Source organism: Martes martes (genome assembly GCF_963455335.1).
Source record: "Martes martes genome assembly, chromosome: 6".
NCBI lineage: Eukaryota > Metazoa > Chordata > Mammalia > Carnivora > Mustelidae > Martes > Martes martes.
This window is the reverse complement of record NC_137893.1, coordinates 115,746,679-115,772,784: the sequence shown is the minus strand read 5'-3', so window position 1 is coordinate 115,772,784 and position 26,106 is coordinate 115,746,679. Positions and strand designations below refer to the sequence as shown.

The 26,106-nt window shown below is 41.7% G+C and overlaps 1 protein-coding gene across 3 annotated transcripts in view; it reads right to left on the bottom strand.

Annotated features, from left to right (window-relative positions):
* Positions 1-674: 674 nt before the first annotated feature.
* FKBP5 (FKBP prolyl isomerase 5) overlaps positions 675-26,106 on the bottom strand; it is a 115,634-nt gene continuing 90,202 nt past the window's right edge. For 2 of the 3 annotated variants that reach the window (XM_080805799.1, XM_080805800.1), the window contains 6 exons: positions 22,641-22,797; positions 16,263-16,353; positions 13,813-13,896; positions 5,685-5,870; positions 3,573-3,812; positions 675-2,915 (listed from right to left, as the gene is read on the bottom strand). In XM_080805799.1, the coding sequence (XP_080661925.1) occupies positions 2,811-2,915; positions 3,573-3,812; positions 5,685-5,870; positions 13,813-13,896; positions 16,263-16,353; positions 22,641-22,797 (863 nt within the window). In that variant the 3' untranslated portion in view covers positions 675-2,810. Of the gene's footprint in view, positions 2,916-3,572; positions 3,813-5,684; positions 5,871-13,812; positions 13,897-14,062; positions 14,152-16,262; positions 16,354-22,640; positions 22,798-26,106 lie in introns of all 3 variants that reach the window. The other variant, XR_013966973.1, reaches the window with a different exon arrangement.

The following is a 26,106-nucleotide window of genomic DNA, read 5'->3' as shown; positions in this document are numbered from 1 at the left end:
GTAACTTAGCAGCAGAGGGGTAGGAGTCGAATTCAACCTGGAGATGAAGCAAGGAATTCTGAGGGACTCAAAGGTAGTGTCCGGAGCCCACCAGGGCCGTGCGCAGGTGCCAGTGGTAAGAACGACTAGAGGCAGGCTCGCCACCAGCCCACAGCTGTGTCGCCTTTCTTTTGCAGTCTAGGTGGGCTCTCCTTAGGCCTTCAGGGTATGTAACCATGAGTATCTGATGAAATATGCTACTTAAGAAAGAGAAAACGCATGCTGAACCCAGAATATCCCAGCCACGTGTTTACGTTTTACGTAGAGAGGGCACAATGAAACCTCTTCATTTCCCAAACTGAACCTGCCTTACACAATCAGTTAATGTGGTGGAATAACCTACCAGCGGACGAGAAAACAAATTCCTCTTGTTTTTCTGGTGGTTGGGTTCATTTGAACAAAGATGCATCACTCCTTTAGCCCAGTGCTGATTTCCAGGTCTGTCTTAGAGGGAGGAGGAACACACTGTCTCCAGCCAATTTTCTGAGGTCGCATTTCTTCAGCTTGGCCCACACTAGTTTTCCAACCAAAACAACTTTGCCTGAGGACTATTTAAACAAAAACCCAAGAATAATGGGAAATCACATTTGGTTGTTTAAGGAACACAAAAAAGTGCATCTGAATGATTTTTTTTTAAACAAGTTTTTAATTCATCATATGCTGCCTCAGCACTCCAAATGCAGTCTGAAAGATGGTTCAAAGACATCTGCTGGTTTCCAGACAAATTGAGATTACTGAATTTGATACAAGAATATACGAAGTTTCTTTTTCTCGAGTGGTAATGGGCACCTCACCATCGTTTGCTTAGAACCACCCGCACATCCCAGCTCTCCTCTGCCACGAGGTGACCCATAACACACACCCAGGAGACAACTGGTGGGATAATCTAAGTTTTGGAATAGTTTTTGGGTTGTTATCTGCAAAAAGCTAACTGGCCTTTTTAGGATCAAATCTCAGTATTGGCCTCACTGGAGTCCTGCTCTAGTCAACAGAGCTACAGATACTAAGGAGTCAAGCAAACAAAGCAAAATTGACTTCTACTTTTCATGTTTCCTCGGCGAGACTGGGGCTTTTTAAAGAAATCTTATGAAAAAAGACAAGAATGGGAAATTAAAAGGATTCTAGTTGTCAAAGGAGAAACAATTTAATTTCCATTTGTTCCATGGAGAAGAAAACTGGTATAAATGGAAAGGATTTTATTTTTAGGTTTTGATGTGGGTCCTAACCTAACAGTTGAAGTGTTTTGCTAAAACCACCATTAAAGTAAAAACTAGTAATTGCCAGTGTTCTTTAGGATTTTACCAAGTGAGATGTTCCAGGTTGGAGCTACTGTTTCCTTCGGTTGCAAATGTGGGCCTGCAAGTGCTTCTCAGGCCGCAGCGAGAGAAAACCATGCTCAGTCTCGCTTACCCGTGAGGACCAAGATTCCACTATGTGTTCATATTTTAAGACTTGCCCTGATTCCATGCCGTGGGACTGGAGCTTTTAGGTGAGATGTGTCTGCATGGGAAGCGGTTTTCAATTCTTTTTCACAACTCACACCAGAACGAAGAAGCCATCCGCAGGAAAAGAAAGCTACTGCGTGCCAAACCTTTGAGGAAAACCCTTAATGTACAAGAATACCACTTTCTTTTTTCAACTCCACAGATACTGTTTTTAAAAAATCAAGCAACTTAGTAGTAAAAAGTCAAAAAAATTTTTTTTGCATGATAGAGGAGTGTAAATAAAGTTTCATAAACCAATATACATGTTTATGAGCTGGTAATTTTTTAAAGACAAAAAAAAATAAAAGCTGCGTGGATCCTAAATGGATATGTAAATGAATCCACTCCAGGTCAGAGATATTGTAAGAACAGGTCTTCAAATCTTAATAGCAAGAGTTAGAATGGAAATAAGAAACGGAGCAGCAACAATGCTAGCCGGCAGTACTGTACTCAACATTACATCCTTCCTACAAGGGACAGAGGAGGGGAAAAAGCACAATTCTGATTACTCTTTTCACATTTCAGCATCTCAGAACTTCATCGACAGCAGGGGAAGTTAATCTAGAAAATCCCTCTGCTCATTATCATTGCTGAAGAACGTTTTGGGAAGGACAGACTCCCTCCTCCAGGGCCAGGCTGGGTGCAGAGAGACCCACTCTCCCAAGCAGGCTGGCTTAGTGAGGGGGAAGTTCGGCTACGTCAGCAAGCAAGTGACCGCTGAGATTCTGGCTTTCGAGTCTGGTGCTGCCGAGGACCTGAGGGGATTCCAGACCCCTCTCCCCATGGGTTCTATTGGGTAAAAATGCTAGCACTTCAGTCAATTAAAAAACAAAACCTCCTCTTCCTCTCCCCCACCCAACGGTAGGGAAGGAGAAAGTCATGAAGCATTTATTTTTAGGTTTCTGCAGTGCTATTAAAGTTCAGTCAGATGTAAAACCTAACAGATAGCCCCAAATTGTTAGGATTATCTCAAGGGACCCTGAATTAGATATTGAAAGTTGACAGAAACTGAAATGAGCTGGACTTAGCTGTTGGCTCAATCTCGCCACACCAACAGTCATTTCTGTTTTGTTCCACCTGGAGTGGTCCCATGCCACCCCCTCAAGGAGAGCACTGGGCAGCAGCAGGGTGGCTGTTTTCTGGGAAGCTACTGGTTTTGCCATTTGCTTCCAGACTCACACAGACTCTAACAAACTTTACATTAAACACTGCTTAGTCCTGAGTTGGGTGAAAGCCCATGGAGGAGGGGGCCGAGTTCATTAGGGCTCTTCCCTCCTTTGCGTGGGGTCATACGTGTCCTCCAGCTTTTTCTTCCATCGCTTGACTTTCTGTTTCCTTTTCATTGGTGACCCCTTCTAAGGTCTTCTTGCCCAAGGCTTTACTGGCCTCTTCCTGAGGAAGAAATAAGAAATCAAAAGAACTGAAACATTCAAATAATTCCTGGCTCCTGCCGACTGCTGGCCTGGCCTCAGACAGCAGGAGAGCGTGGCGCATGCTGCGCCAGGCCCCCGTGAGTGTCTAAGTCAGGGCAGTGCTGCCAACAGTTAAGAGGGGGTAGCTTTCACTTTCCTTTGGTGAACGTGACTAGCTTGGTGGAGGGAGGAGGGAGTGCTGCGACAAGAGGGCTGGGGAGTGGAGGATGAGTTCAGGACCAGAATACAACTTTGCTGGAGGCTGACGATGTAAAGGGCATGTTTCCTGGGAATATGGGAAGTCTCGACAAAGAAGCATTATCCGAAAAAATACTTGATGTGTTTGCTTTTTAAAAACTAGCAAACTTTAGTACATCTCCAAGGAACTTCCTTTTCTCCTCTCTTCCATGGACATGTCAGTGTCTCACAACTGTGTATGTCTGGTGAGCAGAACAGCCTGTTCTACTTCTGGATCCAAACCAGCCTCAGATCGGGTCAGAAATTCTGTCCATTCTTGTGCCTCTCGGGTTGTCTACCCGCCTGTGTGCCCTATGCTTAACCTTCTTGACACAAAAATCAAAGGGGCAAGGTTAGTTTTTGACATACCCAAAGGCAAGGTGGTTCTGTCTATACATACCTTCGCATCTTGCTCTGCAAACTTCTTGAACATGTTGGCGTATATCCTGCGGTCCCGCTCATTGTGCTCCTTAGCCTTTTTCTGGCACATGGAGATCTGCAGTCGTGCAGCCTTATTCTGGGGATTAACTTCCAGCACTTTCTCAAAGTCACCCTTGGCTGACTCAAACTCATTCATGAGCAGCTGGGCTTCCCCCCTTCTGTACAAGCCCTTCTCATTGGCACTGTCTAGTCCAAGGGCCTAGGGACAGATGGTCTACATTTTAGAAAGCATGCATATAATTTGTGGACATTTCAAAGAAATTCAGTATTTAAATGACTTACCAAAGCTTTCTGGCGAAGGGGACTTGAAAAAGTGTACTGAAGAGATAAGACTCAAGGTAATTAAATGCTATTGATCAAAATACAACTAACTATACCCAAATGAACTTCTGTATTTAATGCAATTTCTATAATGATCCCAAGCGGACTTGGGAGGGGCCTCTGCAGAAGTTCATTTTAAAATTCAATGGAAGAAGTAAATGCCCAAAATGGCTGAGAAAATTTTGGAAAAAAAAAATAAATAATAGGAGGGGACTGACCTACCACAGGGAAAAAAAACCATTATGAAAGCACTGAAATTAAAAGTTTGATTGCTAGCCTATGGGCAAACAGTTCCATGGAACAGAACAAAGCATTCAGAAACAGATTCATGTGTATGTATATTAAAAGATTTAACAGGGACAAAGGTGGGAATGTAAATCAGTAGGGAAAGGATTAACTTTGCAATAAATGGGGCCGAGACTGGCTATAAACATGGAAAATAAGAATTAAATTTTTACCTCATATCAAAACACAAAATATTCTAGGCCAAATATACTTACATACAATCTCCCCCATCAAAATATAATAGGGTAATTTTTAATCAGTTTTTTAAAAAGCATACCTAGTTAGAGTAGGTTTTACAAGTACTTAACAGAGTTATTTTTACAATCTTAGGGTGGGGAGAACTATCTAGTTAGAAAGTAAAAGATCTGACAGATATTAAAATATCAACACTTTTCTTACAAGTGAGAAGAACAAGGTTCCTACTGGCAGACAAAGGGTTAACAGTAATAATGTACAGACTGCCTCAATCAATATAAATCAGACAATCTAGTTGAAGGATGTGAACAGGCAATTCACAGAAGAAATGCAAATGACTAATAATGAAAAGATGTATGATTTCATTAGTAACCAAAAATAAAAATGAAAACAATAATTTTTTTGTTGCCAATAATAATGAGAAAAAAACACATGGATAATATTCAATAATCCTACATTTTGACTCTGTATTTCCATACCTGGAAATTGAGCCTCTAGAAACAATCCCAGAAGTATATGGAAGTGGCCTGTGTACATCCTCTATGGAAGCAGCTGCAAGTCTATCATACTTAAGTCTTGAAATGCTTAAGTTAAGTCTGTTCTTATTACATTGAACCTGAGGAGTTCCATACCATAGATTTAAGGAAAGTCATGGATGGTAAGAATTTTAACTTTTTTTTTTTTTTCTTCTAAAGTAGGCTTCATGCCCAGTGTGGAGTCCAATGTGGGGCTTGAAATTAGGACCCTGAGATCATGACCAGAGCTGAGATCAAGAGTTGGATGCTTAACTCCCTGAGCCACCCAGGCACCCCAATTTTAACAAAACTACTCATAACATATTATAATCTATGCATCAGAAAAGCCTCACGTGTGGTGTCAGGTGGCTCAGTCAGTTAAGCAACTGATTGTTGATTTTGGCTCAGGTCATGATCTCAGGGTTGTGGGATGGAGCCCCGTGCCAGGCTCCTTGCTCGGGGGAGTCCGCTGGAGATTCTCCCTCTGCCTCTCCTCTCCCCCACTCTCTTGCGTGCGTGCGCACACTCTTTCCCTCTAAAAGAAATAAATCTTAAAAAAAAAAAATCTGAATGCAATTGCAATCTTTCTGAGTTTCCCAATTCATAATGAGAAACAAATAATCCCAAGTAAACAAGTGAATATAAGAAAGCAAAATGAAAAGCCCTCCACCCCTTGGCTAAGAAAAAGTAAAAGACGACCAAGTATGAAGATGGAGAAAAAGATCTGGAGTATCTACATGCACGTCACTCGTTACCTTATCACAGCATTCCACAGCTTTGGTGTATTCTCGAAGCTTCAGGTAGCACATGGCCAGGTTCAGGAAGGCAGCAAGCAGAAAGGACTCAGAAGCTTTAGACTCCTTTTCTGATAAGCCATATTCCATCTCTAGCCAGGACACGATCTTCCCATATTGAATCACTGCCTGCATATACTTGCCTCCCTGGGAGAAAAAAAGCTAGGGATTATTTCTTGTACAGGCTCTGGAGGGGCTACCCAAGAATCGTAAGCTCAGGCCTCCCCGAGACAACCAAATCCTCCAAATGAAACAATCCCCTCATACTAACCATGATATTTGATCCTTTCTTTTTGCTCTTAGGAGACGGCCAAGCAGGCCCCCTTTCCCATTCTCTCTGCAGTGCCAGTGGCCTCTGAGCTCGTTGAGGACAGTGCACTCTATAATGCTGTTTGTTCTCCAGCAAGTACCATCTCATCCTTTTCCAAGGGGACAGTTCTTCCAGCAGGAGGGCGTCAAGGCTTTGGGTGACATTCTTTGGTGCTAGTGTTTATCAGACTTTCATAAGGCTGGTGAGTAGTTTTAGACTCTATCACTAGTTTACTTGAAGGGGAAGTTACTTTTCCCTTTTCTCCTGACGATCAGCACTCCACAGTAGAGACTATGTGCTGGTAAGTGCCAGTCCCAAATACAGAAAACCTTAGTTATCTAAACCAGGAGTTGCCAAACTTTTTCTGTAAAGGGGCAGATAATAAATATTTTAGGCTTTGCAGGCCAAACAGTCTCTGTTGCAACTCGGTCAACAGTAGTGCAAAAACAGCCACAGACAATATGTAAATATGTTTGATCCCTGAACACAGGGCTTCGGGCTGTGACTCCCTGTGCAGTTGAAAATCTGTGTATAACTTATTTTAAATGATTTAATTACTTATCATTTTATTAATTTTTTTTTATCATGACAAGGGTACTCTTTCATTCCCCTCACCTGTTTCACCATCCCCTCACCTAGCTCCCCTCTAGTAACTGTCAGTTTGTTCTCCATAGTTAAGTCTGTTTCTTGGTTTGTCTTCACACCCCCACCCTTTTCTCATTTGTTTTGTTTCTTAAATTCCACATGAGTGAAATCATCTGGTGTTTGTCTTTCTCTGACTTATTTCACTTAGCATCATACTCTCTAGCTGCATCCATGTCATTGCAAATGGCAAGATTTCATTCTTTTAATGGCTGAATAATATTCTACTATATATTTACTCTGTATCTTCTTTATCTATCATGTACTGATAGACACTTGGGTCCATATCTTGGCTACTGTAAATAATGCTGCTATACACAGAGGGGTACCTGTATCCCTCTGAATTACTGTTTTTGTGTGGGTAAACACCTCCTAGTGTGATTACTGGATCACAGGGCAGTTCTACTTTTAACTTTTTGAGGAACCTCCAAACTATTTTCCACAGTGGCTGTACCAGGTTGCATTCCCACCAACAGTACAAGGAGGTTCCCCTTTCTCCACATCCTCGCCAACAGTTGTTTCTTGTGTTGTTGATTTTAGCCATTCTAACAGGTGTGAGGTGATATCTGATTGTGATTTTCATTTGCATTTCCCTGATGATGAGTATTTATATAATTGTGACTTCCCTAAAACTTTACTAATAGTCTACTGTTGACTGGAAGTCTTACTGATGACAACTGAGCAACACATTTTACCTGTTATTTGTATTATATATGGTATTCTTACAATAAAGTAAGATTAAAATAAGAAAATGTTATTCAGAAAACCATAAAAGAAAATACATTTATGATACTGTACTGCATTTATCGAAAAAAGTCCGTATATAATTGGACTGGTGTAGTTCAAACCCACGTTGCTCAAGGGTTGCTTGTATGTGGCTGTGTCCTAATAGAATGTTACTTCCTAGAACAGGGTGTAGTCTGCTGACGTCTGATCTACAGACAATGGAAATATACATAGTTGAACAGCATACAACATAAATAACTAAGAGACAAATCACATAGATGTTAGTGGGCGAACTACATAAGAAAAATCTTTCTCCTACCATAAGTTGCTCTTACCTGATTGGTAGAAAATTAACAATTATGAATAACAACTGTGTAATTAATTCATGTGAATTAATTACATATATGCTCCATGCAAGAAATTATGGGGCCGGGACAATGTGTTTATTGCCATTTTAAGATGAAAGAAGTGACAGCTGGTAAATACACAAATAAAATGGGAGTACAGGTGAGGAATCTCCTCTGAAGGATTTGACTATAAGACTGAAAGCAGATGACACATCCTACCAAGTGGCAGAATTGTCGCCAGATCCCTGAAGATATTAGATCCAATGTCTGACCCATGAGCTGTGTTAAGATCATGTTGCTAGGACTTACTACAGTCAAAGCAGTGTATACCCCTCAATGTAGAGGTTTCTCCCCACACTCCAAAGGTCACCCAAAGACTGAGAAGAGAGAAACCCAGAGCAAATCTACGAGAATGTTCCAGTTACAAAAGACTTTAAGTGGCTGGTGCAAGAAAGGAGCTCCACTTGTAGAAAGAAGCCCTGATGCTGATTTTTGGTGATGAGGATGGGGCAGACCAGTTCCAAGTGGAAGGTCTAAGTCCGAATTAAAGGAAAGCTACATCCCCCACTGAACATACCACTTCACAGGTGACTTGTTTAGGGAAAAGAAGACTTACAGCACCCACAGGTTCTGCGATAGAAGGGCAGTGCAAAAAAATTCTGAAGAGTGTTGAAGGAAAGTGTACTAAAATCAAAGTCTATTATCCTCTCGGCCTCAGACATTTGTGATACGGTTATTTATAAGAAAATGAAATCCAGGCCCTTTTATAACAAATGCTGAAATTTTTGAGGAAATTATATTATGCATGCTATGGACTGAACTGTGTGTCTCCTGTGCCCCCCGATTCACAGGGTGAAGGCCTATCTTTAATATGATGGTATTTGGAGATGGGGCCTTTGACAAGTAATCAGGTTTCAATGGGGTCAAGGGTGGGGCCCTCATGATGTACTTAATCCCCTTGCAAGAGACACCAGAGAACTTCCTTCCTCGCTTTCTCCCCTGCCGCTAGCACCTAGGACAGTTCATTTAGGATGCAGCAAGCAGGCAGCCATCTGGAACCCACAGAGAGCACTCTCACAAGACACCAACCCTGCTGGCACCTTGATCTTAGACTTCCAGTCTCCAGAAATGTGAGTAAACTCCTGTTCTTTGTATCACCCAGTCTACGAGATGTTGTTATGGCAGCCCAAGGTAATGAAGACAACACATATTTTATCAGAGCCTGAGGCCCACTACTTTTTGAGGCACTACAGAGAACAAAGTCCTCACGAGTTTCAGGGTTTGTCATTTCTTTCTTTCCCTGTCTTTTCTCTTGCTGGATGGGGAGCAACTGAGGATAGGAATCATGTCTTATCCCTTTGGAATATCCACAAAGATACTTAGCACAAAGAAGCCCTAGTAAAGGTCTGAAGAAATATTAAGGTCAAAGATATAACTATGCAATCAAAACTTTCTCTATCATGGGGAGCAAAAATGGAGAAGTGCATAGAAATGAAAGGTATCATTTTATTTAGATTAGGTAAGGAGGACAGGTATTTTCTCTGTTCTGCCAGTTGCTTCTTCCTTGTCCTCCTCAAATGTACCTGTTACCTTTTCTTTGTATCTCCTAATGTATTATTATAGGGAAAGAAAAAAGCCAGGGAAGACAATGACCCAGATCTTATAATAATGGTAGGTTCTGGGGTACCTGGGTGGCTGTAAGTTAAGCAGCTGCCTTTGGCTCAGGTTGTGACCCCAGGGTCCTGAGATCGAGCTCCACACTGGGCTCCTTGCTCAGTCGGGAGCCTGCTTCTCCTTCTGCCCATCCCCTCGCTTGAGCACTTTCCTGTTCTCTCTTTCAGATAAATATAATAATAATAATGGTAGGTTCTAAATAATCAGAATGGTAGAGGGCTATGGTTTCAAAAAACAAGCAAACAAAACAAACCAAAAACCAAAACCCAAAAAAACCTAACAGACTTTGTAATAGTTCCTTTACATTTATACAGCATTTTAATTTCTTGAAAGCTCTTTCATCTGTATCCTAACTGTACTTAGAGCTCAACTTCCAACGAACAAGAATCTTGTTTTGTGGTATTTCTGCTTCTAATGTACTAAAACAAGAGTTTTCAGCGTGGGGGTGATTCTGCTCCCTGGGGGGCATCTGGAAATATTTTGTCACAACTGCAAGGAATGTGTGCAAGGAGTGTGCATGCTACTGGCATCTAGCGGGCAGAAGCCAGGACTGCCGCTACATACCCTTTAAAGCACAGGACAGCCTCTCAGCATCACAGAGCTACACAGCCCCAAATGTCAGTAGTGCCATGGCTGTACTAAATGAATAAAGGGAAGAGAAAGAAGTCAGGGCGGACACTTCCTTAGTTTTTTTTAAAACCTGAAATTCTAGAGTTATGGATGACTTGTTTCTAAATTACAGCATTGGTTTCTTGGTTCAGCAAAGTCAAAACACAGCAAAGCCTGGCTTGTCTGAAAAGGGTTTGGTGGTTGAACGATTATCCTTAACTAACTTGCTCGAGAAATGCTTTTTTTCCCAAGGAGCACAAGGGGGCGTGAGAGCCCCATATCACTGCAGTGTCCTCAGCCTTCTTACCACTCTGTCTCCAAGTCAGAAAAGAGAAACACTAGTCAAGTCCGATACTTAATGCTCCTGTCCTGCAGGACACTATCAGCTCTGAGGGCAAAAATCAGGTCTGTTTAATTGGCTTGCACAATGCCTGGCACAATGGCATGTTGTTCTCTGTTAATTATTTTCAGAGCTAAATGAAGAGAGTCTTCTGCCTTTCTTCTCTTTAGCCTTCAGAGGTTGATATGAGGAGCTGACAATCTAAACAGCAAAATGATTCCCATTTTAAAACTGAGCGCGATTCAGCTCTTTACTAAGCGGAGAAATCTACCTACTTATGTGTAAACCAAACCCACAGATCAATGAAAATGGAGCTGTAATGTACCAGATGGCATGAAGTGTAGATTTTTACTTCGCCCCCATCTCTGCTCTCACCCACACAGCTGGACTCTGTGCATGTACTCAACATGCCAAGTCAAACACTCAGAAATACGAAGCCCAGGAGGGCAGAGTGGCAGATTGAAACCTGCCCTGAAATTTTAAAAGGGAATGTGTACAGGAAACTATCTACCAACCATTTTTAAGTCTTACATCTAAAACTAGGATCACTGCTGGAATCTTTTACCTATAATTACGAAGGTGCCTCCAGGGAAGTCTCTAGTAGTACAAAATGTTCGGAGACATTCTGGGAGAAAAGTCTTAGGTCAGTGGTTTTCAACCTTCCATTAATTTTCCCCCAACAGACTAATGTTTTGACAGATTTTGTCTATCAAACTGCATGTTAAAAATAATACGTTCCATATGTGTGACTGCTGATCCAGATTTTATCCAAAGATCAGTAATTTTTAGAAGGTTCTTAACATTATGAAATACACAAATCACTACTGCAATTGTGATGCTCAGAAGCGACAAAGTTAAGTAACTGCACGGACACAGAAGCCCTGCTTTCTGCCACTGATCACTAATTCTGGCCGTCTCTGTGTTCAGCACACAGCTATACAACACGTGGCTTTGCCACATTACTTCATTACCAATACTGTTTCCTAAAGTTCTGAGTCATCAGCAACCAATTAGAGCTTCTGAATAGCTGAGCTGTTTTACTACACAGAGTTGATATAATTCTAGTCAGATGCCAAAACCCCAACTCCGCCCCCATCCCCAAACTATTAATATTCTACTTAGAAGTTTGGGAAATACAAATACAGTAAGGACTTTTATAGACTCCAGGTTTATAGGAAACACCATTTGGGACCTACGGTCCTAAGGGATTTTACAAAAAATAGTTCATTCTAGCATATTGTGTATTTGAGTCTACACATAACTCATGTAGAAGCTTACTTGAATAGCTTAGAAGTATCCAATATAGTTCAATTAGAATTTTAAAAAAATCAAAATTACTTTTCAAGAGTTTTGAAAATCACAGAACTTTAGGGCTGGAAAAAGACTTGGGGATCATTTAATCTAACCCCATCACTTTTTAAAAAAGATTTTACTCATTTATTTATTGAGAGAGAGAGGGAACAAGCAGGGGAAAGGGCAGGCAGAGGGAGGAGCAGGCTCCCCGCCGAGCAAAGAGCCCCATGCAGGGGTCAATTCCAGGACCCAGGGATCATGACCCGAGCCAAAGGCAGACGGTTAACTGACTGAGCCACCCATGTGTCCCATCATCACTTTTTTGTTTTAAGATTTTATTTATTTGAGAGAGAGAAAGCAGGGAGAGGAGTAGAAGGAGAGGGACAAGCAGACTCCCTGATGAGTGTGGAGCCCGATGCAGAGCTCGAGCCCATGACCTTGAGATCACTATCTGAGCTGAAATCAAGAATTGGATGCCCAGGGCACCTGGGTGGCTCAGTTGTTAAGCGTCTGCCTTTGGCTCAGGTCATGACCCTGGGATCCTGGGATCAAGACCCACATCAGGCTCTCTGCTCAGCGGGAAGCCTGCTGCCCTCTCTTGCACTCCCCCTGCTTGTGTTCCCTCTCTCACTGTCTCTCTCTGTCAAACAAATAAATAAAATCTTAAAAAAAAAAAAAAAAAGAGTTGGATGCCCAATCGACTGAGCCACACAGGCGCCCGTAACTCCATCACCTTTCACACACAAAAGTAACCTTTTTCAACGTTAAATAGCTTTAAACCACTTGGAACCATAAAGTCCTGTTTTCCCAATTTGGAGCTTATTAAACTATTCCCCCAAGCTTTCTGGTGATCCATACATATTACCTTAGTATATATAATAGCTATAGATAAATATAGTCATATATTAACTATTCCAACAGATTTCAAATGTGTTTAGCTATAACCCACAGTAAGAAATACGTTTTCAATTATGATCCAGTGCCCACTCACACACAACTGAACAAATTTTATGAAACATAATTTATCTTTACTACATAATGCAATACACTTCCACTAAATTGGTATCATGGCCCAATAATGGGTCTGTTTTCACAGTCTGAAAAACAACCACCACACATGTTGGCCCCTGGCTGTGTGAATTCTGCCTTGGTTATATAGTCTTACATCATTCTCTAGCTGTTTCACGGGGGGTAACACTGCTTCCCCCCTACCCCAGACACGGCTGTCCGTCCAAGAGCAGGTCTCAGAGCAGATGCTCCATAAAAACTTGCTGAAGGACATTTATGCATCACTGCTTTAGGCTGTTGAAAACATCATCCAATTTTTTGGATGGCAGTGGCAAGAAGAAAAAAAAAACCTTGACAAAACTCCATTCTTTCACTCTCTTCCTCTCTAAACCCTTTCTGCTGGACATGGAGAAGGTGCTTGGTTGGCGTGGGGAAGCAAGGGCAATGGGCAGAGCATTCTGATGAGAACTGCTACTTCTTCTCTTATATCTGGGGGTTGGAGATCTAAGTGAGGAAGTAACACATTCCTAGATATAACTAGAAAGGGCTTTCAAGAAGCAATCAATAACAAATGTCATTCAGGAGTTTCTCAAGATTCCTCACAAAACCAAGTGTGGCAGGGATCATTTTGGCCACTAGAGGAAATGAATATTCTCTTCCTTTTGGTTTCATCTGAAATCTGTGCGAGTTCTCTTTCCTTTTGTCATGTGCCTCAGTGGCTCGACCGAGACAGTGGAAAGGAAGATGATGTGAAACTTACCTCCACGAATTCTCACTTGCTAACAATTATCCGATTCATTCTTTAATTTTACACTTGCTGAGTGCCAACTATGTACCAAAAAAGATGCCTTAGGTCTTGTGAGATACAGTAGTGGGTGGGCAAGCCAGACCTGGCCTGCCTTTATGGATGGTTACAATCTGGAGTAGAATGTGTAAAAGAAACATCTGTATTCCTTTTGTCACATTAATCCATTCCTTCTCACCATTTCTAATACTGAAAATGACAGACTTGTAAAGATTCAGACTTACTCTTACCCAAAAGGGTGCTGATAGAATTCAGAGTAGGGGATGTCAGCACAACTCACTGACAACCTGAACAAATTCTTTGCGATGGAAAAGACTGTACAAGGACTCACACACCTTGAAATACACAGTTCCCTTCTCTTTGACAATGGCAGCCTGCTCCAATTTTTCTTTGGTGTCCATCTCCCAGGATTCTTTGGCCTGTTGTATAAATTTGTAACAACGGTTAGATGAACAGAAAAGGAAAGAGCATCAGCTAATGGCTGTAAGAACACACAGCGGCTTCTTCTAGGATACCCGCACCTCAAAACGCACTGGCTTTTAAAACTGGGTGCCACTGCCCACTCACTGCTAGGCTGGAACTCACCTTCCACAATGACCAAGCTGCAGTCTGGCCCGTGGTGTCCAAGAAGGAAGAGCAGGCAAAAGCACAGTAAGGAACCTAAGCCATGTGTGCTGTTAAAGAACGCATCTTTGGAGTTATGAGGTGAGGACATACAACAAAACCCAGTGTCCCTCATCTCCCTCCCACAAACTTCCCCAGCAAACTGCCATTACAATTTCACCAAGTTGTTTCTCTCAAGCCTCAGTGTTTCAAACTCTAAAATGGGAACACTACTGTAGTCAAGTCACAGACGTATATTCACACACAATTTTTTAAATGCCAGGCCAGGTCATCGTCTCTCCACTGGAACAACTAAAGCTTCCAAACTGTGGCAACTTGCAGATGGATACCTGGGGGATTTCAAGTAAAACATAGATGCAGAAATATTTCCAGGGATTTCGTGACCATTTGCTATTTCGTATCGTGTGTATTGTCACTCTCCACCATTACAGACAGGAATCCAGAGCCAACTGCACTTTCAGTATGAATAGCTGGATTTAAAGGGAGTGTCAAGAGTCAACAGCACAATCTGGGATCCTTTAGGGGAAACGACAGTGGCTGTGTCAGTGCTACTACTGCAGGAATTACGAAACTTGAGTGGGTAACTGTACAATTCTCTCTATTCAAGAAACAATTACTGATGTATTCCTGCTGCCACCCGCCCCACCAAGTGAATAATGAGAGTTACCAGTCTTTCTGGCAACCCTGTGTTGCTTCTGACAATTTAGCTCTATTATTTAAAAATCTAGTAACAAGGGCCCTCAGCATTTTTTATACAGAGTTTGGTTTCTATGGGGTATAAGTGTGTTATTAATACTATGAGGCAGAGAATTAAAATGTTGTTTCCAACAACATCACACTTTCACATGGTTTCAAATATACATGGTTTCAAATATCCTGGAGCCACGCTCTCGGAGCAGGGAGCGCATGGAGGCTCCTTACAGCACACAACAGTGAGAATGCGCCACGGTAAAGCAGCATCCGCTGGGCTGTGGATGGGAGGGGGCTGTGGCTTACTTGATTAAAATGGAAATGCGAAAGCCAAGGTCGAAAATAACCATATGCTAAAGATTATTTTCTCTCTCTTTAATAATAAAAACCATCGTGCTATGGAGGCAGCTTTGGAGGATCAGAGCTGAGCTGGCAGGCCTTCAGGAGAGGTACCCGGACAATACGCGATGGTCATGACAAGAGCATAATATGGTTGTTTGGGGGAACATGGAGTGTAAGGGGTATGATCAGGAACGTCACTGTTGGGGGAGAATCCCAAAGCAGTCTTCCCCTGACTTTCCTGGCCCAAAGTTCCAGCCCCACAGGACAGTGATTTCCTTACTAAGTCTAATAGAATATAAACAGTCAAATTTCTAGTCCACAGCTTAACGTACAGAACACAGAGGTAGCGCTACAGGCCTACAGAATGCAGTTCTTAGAAGCTCTCTGGGGAGAGCGGGGCCTTGGATTTGCAGAGGGGACTTTGCTGGCCGTGATGGCATGCCTAAGCACAGGCATCCGCTTTGTGTGTTTCTGGTGAAACTGCTGCTCGGAGCCTCCAGAGGTAGGCCTGAGACAAACACGCTCCAGGAGGGCTGCTGCTTCTAGAACCCAAAGCAACTGACAAACTCTCTCATTTTTAGACTTGGATGGGTAGGAAAAGAAAAGGCTGGAGGGTCAGCAGGTTTGTCTCTTGTGTCTCTTGTCACAGAGCCTGGTGGTCCACGATGCCTTGCATTTTGGATAACTTCCTTTCCACGACTCCGAGAAGGGTACAATCCATTCAGCTTCGGAAAACTGCACCCCACTCCCCCAAGGAGCTGCTTGGCAGAACGTGAACCTTTTTGTCTTCAACCCAGGAAAAAAAGTACAGAAAGAACAAGTCTAGGAACAAATAAGGGAACAAGTCTTGGATTCTACCCAAAAAAGTTAAAAAAAAAAAAAAAAGGCTGACACGTAGGAACAAAATAAGAACATTGAGCTCCTTAGCTGTGTATCAGCTGTGCAGTATCAGTTCTCCCAGACTCTGGGAGCAGTGTCAAAGGCAAGAGACAAACTTCGTCACAAAAAGCACAACATACAAATAAATACCATCTATCCACACCACTAATAATAATGTAAGATAGTCGTTTCTGGGAAGTGGACGGAGAAGAAATCTACCATGATTTAGAGAAGTTGGTTATTTTCTCACCTTTTCGAAGCTCTTAAGTGTCACTTCATATATAAGCTCAGCATTAGGTTCAATGCCAAATTTCGGCTTCCCTGCCTCTCCAAAACCATATCTGAAATGGAGAGTAAGACAACAAAACTTTAAAATAACTGATGTATTTCCAGGCACTTCCTCTGGTGTTCTGAGGCATCACGTTGGCACAGAGCTCTCATCTGCACTCTACACACTTTGGGGACCCTGAAGACAAACCAGCTGTGGGTCAGAAGGTACAGTGTAGTATCCCTGCTTGGCTTTTCAAGGAACCAGGCTAGATTTCATTTTCTTTTCTCCTTCATCATCACATGTAATGTTAACACCTGTACACCTTGGGAAAGCTTGTTTGAGGGGATTTTAAGGTTTTATTTATTTATTTGACAGATCACAAGTAGGCAGAGAGGCAGGCAGAGAGAGAGGGTAAAGCAGGTTCCCCGCTGAGCAGAGCGCCCGATGCGGGGCTCGATCCCACGACACTGGGATCATGACCTGAGCCGAAGGCAGAGGCTTTAACCCGCTGAGCCACCCAGGCGCCCCTTGAGGGGATTTTAAATGTCACTGCCTTTTCCTCTGCTTTATGTAATATCTAGTTCTTTTTACAAAAGAGCCATTGTTTGGTTATCAGGACTTTGCCTCGAAGCTTTATCAGCAGGACAGAGAGGACAGACACTGTGATTGCTACAACGCTGTTTATTAGCGGCTATGTTATAAGACGCCTTTAACTTTATAGGGCACTTTCCTTCCAGTAGTACCATTTCCAGTCAGATAAATGGCAGGGGTGGGGGGAAGGAAGGAAAAACATCAGGAAGGAAATTCATACTCCCAGTGTCTCTGCAAGACATTTTAAAAGACACTGGAACACACAAATGATAGAACGAACACATAATCAAAAAGACCAGCCCTAGCAAAGCTCTAACCCCCATCAAGAGAAACACTCTCAGAGCTCCACAGCTATCATGCCATAAACACGACGTCTGGGAGCCAAAATGTACTGAAGAAAATGACTGAGGGTCTATAAATTATTTTTCTATTCTCTTTCAGATCACCAAAAGACTTTAGAAAAACCGAAAGCATTCAAGAAGCACACATCTCCTAGAATGGAAGTTCTGGTGGTGGTTGGTCTGTCTGGTCCAATGGATTCCCAGCATTCAGTACAATGCCCAGCATAATTTGGAAGTGTTCACTGGAATATATTCTGTTCCCGTATGTTTCAAGGCCAAACTACTCTTGAATTCATGGAATGGTACTGCAAGATAACTTAGTAAACCCCCACTTTTCAGGGCTGAAGGATGCCCAAACCTGGTGGCTGCTAATACCTCCCACTTTCTCTGGGGCAAAATGACTAGAAGGGGGTAGACTCCTATTGCTGCTTATACCACTTTCTTTACCCCTTGCCTGAATTTCAGGAAGAAAGTGCTTACTCACCTCCACTATTACACAAGAAAATAAAAGCTAGAGCCAGAGAGAGGCACAGAGGCACAAAGAGAGTTGGTAGGAATGTGGTAGTTTTAATAGCAGGGCAAAGGGTATCTTCAGCAAAGAAATCAAAGAGGACATAATTACCAGTGGCCAATTTTAGGCAGTCATGACTAGTTTTGTACTTCGAGCTCTTAGACCTATGTAGCTCCTATTTGCTTTCTACCATCTGGTAAATAACAGAACATTCCTTAACTGCTGGGAACTAGGTAGACAGGTAAGTCCTTGCTGGTCATGTTTACCGAAAGCAAGTGGCATTTGGAACCTTGTACTCAACAGGTACAAACCCAGCAGATGGTATGACACTTGCCTTAGGCCAGTGACTCTCGACAGGGGTGATTTTAATCCACCTCCCCCAACAGGGACATTTGGTAATATCTAGACATTTGGGGTTTGCCACAACTACCGGGGTGCTACCAGCATGTAGTGGGTAGAACATCCTACAACATGGAGAACAGCCCCCACAACCAAGAAAGATCTGGCCCAAAATGTCAACAGTGCTGAGGATAAGACAAGCTGCTTAGAGGAACTCATGAATCAAAGTCCCACGGCTAGGAGTGGGGGAGGTGGGGAGCTTCACATGAAGGACTCTAAGAAGACTTATGTAGCGTATACCATCCTGGGGAGGCGTAAGCCCACACCAAACTCTTTTGAGAGCATCTAGTCTGACTTCCAGGTTATATGGAAAGCTGTCTGACTTATGCTAGATGGGCCTGGGCACGGAAGGACCCGGGGCTCACAAATTCATTTGACTGAAAGACAGAACACCACAAATGGAATTCCAGGACTTAGCCCAAAGATAGGCTGGGCTACAGTAACAGAAAGAATCTGGTAGTAATGTTCTTGAATTAACAGTTGTCTGCAGACAGGAGAGACACAAAACGTGACTATTAATGACCATTAAAGCTTTATGTGCATACAAGAAGTATTTGTACCACAAATGCTTACTGACTGTTTCATTTTTACAGATGAAGAAACTGAGGCTCAGAGAGTAGTGCTTCCGCAGTCACACAAAGTGGCAGCATCAGAGCCAGGATTTAAATTCAGACTCTCTGTCTCCCTGGAAAACTGTTTATTTTTTAACCTGCACTGCCTCATAACTAAACACTATGTCTCTTGGCAGCCCGTGTTTTAGTCTGGGGTTGGTGCAGGACAGAAACATAAGGAAAGGGAGGGAAAAAAATTGTAACTAGCCATACCTTACCTGAAATGAATACAATATAAAAGTATCGAACAGTATTAAACACAATATAAAAGATGCTGTTTGCTGAGAAGGAAAAAAATTGGCTTTGTGGATGTGTTTTAGGAATTTATTATGAAAACATCCCACCAAATAGTCTGTCAGAGTTGCAGAGGTGTGCCCTGAACATCATCTAGAGAACGAAATGCAGATGACACAAGAGAACTAAAGAGCATGAGTCTGTGGCAGCCACACTCACGGCGACGCTGGGATGCAGTGTTCTGTGGTATGTGGGGATCTGAGCAACACAAGCAAGCCCACGGCGGGCACTCACAACTGCCTGCCGTGGGGACGGCCTGCCTGTCTGGACAGCATTCTGCCGGGCGCGTCCGGCCGGCTGCACACTGCTGAGTAGGCACGTCATATACCTCAACACACTAGCCAGGATCTTGAAAAGAACAGGTTTCTTTCTAACCGTGCTGAATTGTTTCCATGAAATGTCTGAAAAACTTTTATACCTAGAAATTTTTGAAAACTTGATTACTTTTATGACTGAAAAGATTGGAAAAATCCACTGTATGTTAAAACAGGGTTTCCTTTTTCTTGTGGTCTGAGGGGCAAAAGGGAGTAGAAAAATTGTCACAGCGAATCACAGCGAATACACCGAGAGTTTCTAGGTGTCAGGCACGCTGACAATCACAGCGAATACACCAAGAGTTTCTAGGTGTCAGGCATGCTGCAGAGTTCTTCACGTGCATTAATTACCTCATTCAGACCTCTATAACTTTATGTTCGTAGATCTTGTTATCCCCATTTTATGGAAGGAGAAGCTGAGGCTGAGGAGAGTTAAGTGACTTGCCCAAGTAGACACAGCTGATAAGGTTCAGAGTCGGTGGGGGGGGCACTAACCATTAATGACACAACATACAATTTAAGTGTGCAAGGAACTATTTGCCTGGATATATGTAAGGATGATTTCTGTATCTCTTTGCCATTAAACTTAAGACAGCTGCCTCCCAGGCTATCTTGTTAGCTAGCTCAAAATATAATGAATTGATTCATATAATCTACACTTGCATGTATGCAGAATTATCTATCCTCAAGGAGCTTAAATCAGCAAGCATACATGGAACATAAATACTACTCTCTTCATATGAGTCTAGAACTATAATTTTAGAAAGCTACATTAAAAATAATTAGCCATTACCTGGATATGGAGGAGACAGCCTTCTCTGTGCTCTGACTAAAAAACAGTTCCTTCTAGAATGAGAGAAATAAGTTCACCTGAAAGTGAACTACAACTATAGGGTAAATGTAAATAAAACACACTAAAATAGGAATATAGTAGTGGAAAAAGGATGACAGAGAAAAAGAAAGCATGAAATAAAAGGTGCCTCCATGAAGGCTGTAAAAGGGGTCACGGTGTAGAGCATTTGTAGGCCTGGCCAAACCCTCACTTGGGAAATAGAATTAGGGCTCGAGTATGACGGCAAAGAGGAATATGCTACTGGATTACTCCTGAGACTCCACAAAGGCAAGCAACTGTACAAAAGGCCGACTGTACCTACTGGTGAGTGCAGGCCATCCGGATCCTCAAGAACTCAGAATCCTAGGGGCTGAAATCCAAGGAGCCAGAGAGGGAGGAGACTGCAGATAAGCAGACGCGCTTTCATGCAAACAGAATCAAAACACCCCGGTTTCTCTCAAGGGTCTATTTCTCAAGATAGAAAGGTTAGATTCATGGTATAATTTTAGGTCTAAAAATAATACCAAACATGTTTTCACAAGAGAGCTGTTGGTGTCTGATAGTTCTAAGCTGGGAAGTGCTAATGGATATCCTTATGATGGGAAAAATTTAGGCAAAAATGAGTCATCTCCGCTGCCTTTAGATCCAGGAAGAACACTTTTTTTTTTTTTTTTCAGGGACTCTGTATAAGAACAGGTGGCACAAATTCAAGTGGTAATAAATCATCCAAATGCTTCTTCTACTTCCAACCCTCACATGTTTTACTGCCTCCCAACTAATTTAGAGAAAAGGAAGGAGAGAGGCAGGAGAATGATGGGCCAATAGCTTCCTGTCTGGGCAATATGGCAGGCAAAACAAATAAGCAGCAAAACTTGCCTGTCAGTCCTCTCTTTGACACACAACAGTCAAGTAAACAGGCTCGCAGATCTTTGTGATATTATATGGCCCATTAATTCACTCCATGACTAACTGTTGCCTGATTTCATTGTTTTCACTATTAGCATTAACTTCATTGAAAACTCTAAAATGTTGATTGAAAAAACAAATATATACATATTTTTTTTTACTGAAGTACAGCAGAGTACAATGTTATATCAGTTTCAGGTGTACAGCATAGTGATGTGACAATTTTACATATTACACTAGGCTCGCCATGATAAATTCAGTTATCTATTAGCATATAATATTAGCACAATATTATTTACTATATTCCCTATGCTATATATTTCATCCCTGTGACTTATTTTATAACCATAAGTTTGTACCTCTTAATTCCCCCTTCATCTTGTGCTCAACAGGTACCCCCCACCCCCAAATCCTCTGGCAACCACGAGTTTGTTCTATTTATGGTTTTGTTTGTTCATTTGTTTTTTTTTTAGAGTCCACATATAAGTGAAATCATATGGTATTTTCCTCAGTCTGGCTTCTCTCACTTAAGCATAATGCCTTCTAGGTCCATCCATGTTGTCACAAATATAAAACACTGATGAAAGAAATTGAAGAGGACACAAACGGAAAATATACCATGCTTATGGATTGGAAGTATTAATATTTAAAAATAATTTTTTTTTAAATTTATTTATTTGTTAGAGAGAGCGAGCGAGCACAGGCAGACAGAGTGGTAGGCAGAGGCAGAGGGAGAAGCAGGCTCCCTGCCGAGCAAGGAGCCCGATGTGGGACTTGATCCCAGGACGCTGAGATCATGACCTGAGCCGACGAAGGCAGCTGCCCAACCAACTGAGCCACCCAGGCGTCCCTGGAAGTATTAATATTATTAAAATATCCATAATGGCCAAAGCAATCTACAGATTCAATGCAATCTGTATCAATAGTATTTTGGGGCGCCTGGGTGGCTCAGTGGGTTAAGCCTCTGCTTTCGGCTCAGGTCATGATCCCAGGGTCCTGGGATGAGCCCCACATCGGGCTCTCTGCTCAGCAGGGAGCCTGCTTCCTCCTCTCTCTCTGCCTGCCTCTCTGCCTACTTGTGATCTCTGTCTGTCAAATAAATAAATAAAATCTTTAAAAAAAAAAAGATACCAATAGTGTTTTTTACAGAACTAGAATAATCCTAAAATTTATAAGGAACCACACAAGACCCTGCATAGTCAAAGCAATCTTGAGAAAGAACAACAAAGGTGAAGGTATCACACTCCCAGACTTTAAGATAGACTACAAAACTGCAGTAATCCTGGCACAAAATAGACAGATCAATGGAACAAGATAGAGAGCCCAGAAATAATCCACATTTATTTGGTCAATTGATCTGTGCCAGAAGGGGCAAGACTATATAATGGAGAAAAGATGGTCTCTTCAGTAAATGGTGTGGGGAAAACTGAAGAACTGTATGCAAAAGAATGAAAGCAGACCTCCTTCTTATACCACACACACACACACACACACACACACACTAAAATCCCTGTCCTTTAGATAACTTCACTGTGTACTGAGCTGGTATGCTGCTTACCGTGGTCCAAGATATAAAATACATTGTTCTTCCCGTTGCATTTTCTCCAGGGCTTTGTCAATTCCAATTGGAATGTCATGGTCTTCTCCTTCCCCAACAATGAATACCACATCTCTGCAATCAAACGTCCTTCCATCATAGCGGCCTTCCAGGTGAACTGAGGGCGAGGAGACAGGTCAGTCAATAAAGCTGCTCCACAGGTCTGGCTAATTTAGAGAAGTGATAAATGATTATTTCCCCTTTCTCATTTCATCTAGAGACACATGGGGTATGTCCTGTTGACACTTTACCTACCCAGTCTGAAAATTTAAGAGCAATCCTATTTCTAAGTTTAAACTTATAATTACCAACAACTCTATCTATAAGATAGCTTGGGGCGGTGGCTGGGGGCACCTGGGTGGCTCAGTTGGTTATGTGGCCAACTCTTGATTTCAGCTCAGGTCATGCTCTCAGGGTCCTGGGATAGAGCACCGTGTCAGGCTCCCTGCTCAGCAGTGGGGAGTCTGTTTGAGGAGTCCCTCTTGCCCTCTCCCTCTGCCCCCCACCATCTCTATAAAATAAACAAATAAATCTTGAAAAAAAAAATAAGATAACTTAGGGGATAATAAAACAAAGCAGAAACACAGGTTTAATTTAAACCTACTACATGACAGAAATTTCCTCACCTGTAACACAGGATCAAGAAATGCTAGAATATTTAATAGATAATTATCAAGGTGCAATGAACTTAGTATCAAGTATATAATGACCTAAACATTTATAACTACATTTGACTTCAGATGTTTGGGGGGAAAAAAACAACTAAATGACTATTTCCCCAAAGATAAACAAAAGTTAACTGAATAAAGCAGCTCTTTTTTCTTTCTTAAGAGTCTTAATCTCATTCACAAATATATTTGAGTAAAAACAGAAAACCCAAAGTCAGCATCATCAATAACTGTATCATAGCTATACACCTTAGTGGAGTGATAACTGTAAAGTGTGAAGGCATCATCAGTCTACTATAACTTCACAAATCAAATTATTTAACCATCTCTTCTGAAACGTTAAGAGGTCACTTTCTTGGGGCCTAATTTCCTGTTCCACTTAGACTCTCTCACCTCATTCCCAGGGTGATTTCCTATCAGATAAAAAGCTTTTGTTTCTTCAAGACAAAATAGGAAAAATGCATATAGATATGTATTTTTTCTTGATCCATTACTTTTTTTTCTAGGATAAGCAACTCTCTGAATCTTTCCAACTACTTTTCAAATGAAAGACATTCATTCTCTTCCACTTGGGTCTTTGACTCAGTAAGATGGATGGCTCACGCAATAGCACAGCAGTCACCAAGCAATGTAATAATTGGTCTTTCCTAAGAAAATTCTTTATTCTAACCTCTGTAATGGCCTAGATTAAAATGTAACAATTTCCTAAAATTCTTCTTTTCTAACACCAGTTTCTCTAACTTTAACTTGCTTTAGAGAGACTAAAAATTACTCATTCTGTTATACTTGTTTCATGAGACAATTACTAGTTTCCAAACACAAATTCAATTCCAACTTACTCTATTTTTGAATTACATGATCTCAAAGGTCCTCTGAAGCTCTACAATTCTATGAAACTATGACCCAGTGATACAGTTCTCTGATACAGGCCAGAAACCAGCTTCAAAACCAATTCCTGCAGTTAATTATTTGATCAGGTTACCTTTAAGCCCAAGCCTGAAAAATTCGAGAAACCCTGAAAAGCAAATGGTAGTGGTATAGACGTCAAGAGCCACAATGTCACATGGACATTTATGCTTTAAAGCTCTCTATCCTGGGGTGGCTCAGTGGGTTAAGCATCTGCCTTCGGCTCAGGTCATGATCCCAGGATCCTGGGATTGAGCCCCACATCGGGCTCTCTGCTCAGCGGGGAGCCTGCTTCTCTCTTTCCCTCTGCCTGCCGCTCTGCCTTTCTCTCTTACTCTCTGTCAAATAAATAAAATCTTAAATACATAAAGTTCTCTATCCTTTTCTGATTTACTAGGATAAGACCATCCTGATGTGCTTCCAACAAAGACGTAAGATGGAGTCCAAGAAACTTGGGCCAAATTAGAGACAGGTGTGATTCTCCAAACAAGGGCAAGAAATACACTGGCTCTCAGGGTGGAGTTGATATACAGGAATTTTGCTCCATGTCCCAGTTGTAAAAGTAGATGACCCTCTCTATTACAATCACTTTTGGAATGTTCTAGATCGTATAAAACTCAATCAATTGATAGCACATTGAAAATTCTTTTGAATTGGAAAATAGTCTCAAAATAAATTCAGCTTTATTATTTTCAGATACATCTAGAGAGGTTCTGCAGGGTGTCTAAGGCTTAAGATATTTTTACTTAAATAAATAAAAACTGATGTTGCTAAAGGAATTGAAAGTCCTGAGAAGTTTATGCTCTTACATATTTTAAAATCTGCCCAAGAAATTTGATGTAGACTAATGAGATGATACTTTTCATGAAAAAAAAAAAATTGCTGAGCAAAGTGAGTTTCAGCTCATGAACTGAGGAATATTCTCAAGTCTTGAGACTTATTATCCTAGTACTTCACAACTCAGCTGACAGATTTTTCTGTCTGAGGTTTATTGTTAGAAATGTCTTCCTCCCTAAAGAAGAGTACATTTAGTCGGGGAGGAAACTATCAGTACATTCATTGTGGTTTTTGGTTGATCAAGTTTGAATGTGTTTTCAAAACAGGAAATCCAGAGACTCTGCAAAGGATTCCTGCCTGTGTGTCAGTTTCCTAAGCTAGTTTTCAGCTTGATGTATGTACTTGATGTTAAAATTATATAAATAATTTTAGAAGTTCTCTTCATGTGGGACAACCCATATTAGGGGGGAAAAAAAGACTGGCTACTAATAAATGTGTTGGGAAAGATACATGAAGCAAGCAAGCAAAAAAAGATTTCAAATTATAAGGAAGGCAAGGAAACTATAATGAAAGCAAGACAATAAAAGACAATAAATGACAGAACCAATTTTTATGGCTACCTTATAGGAAAGTAAAAATCCGCATAATTCTCATATTTAGTACCTTTTATATGGACTAATCTTTTTTTTTTTTTTTTGGTAAATCTGACTCTTTTAAGTTGGACCTGAACACTACCTACAGTGCCATCAAATCATGAGGGGCGCCTGGGTGGCTCAGTGGGTTAAAGCCTCTGCCTTTGGCTCCGGTCACGATCCCAGGGTCCTGGGATCGAGCCCCGCATCGGGCTCTCTGCTCAGTGGGGAGCCTGCTTCCTCCTCTTTCTCTGCCTACTTGTGATCTCTGTCTGTCAAATAAATAAATAAAATCTTCAAAAAAAAAAAAATCTTCAACTGATACATGCACGCACACACACACATACCAGTTCATACGTACAAAGAAAACCACAGCCTTTTAAAATCTGGAATGTCAGTGTGAGAGAAGGTGTCACAGGCTCAAGGAGTATATAATCCATTGAT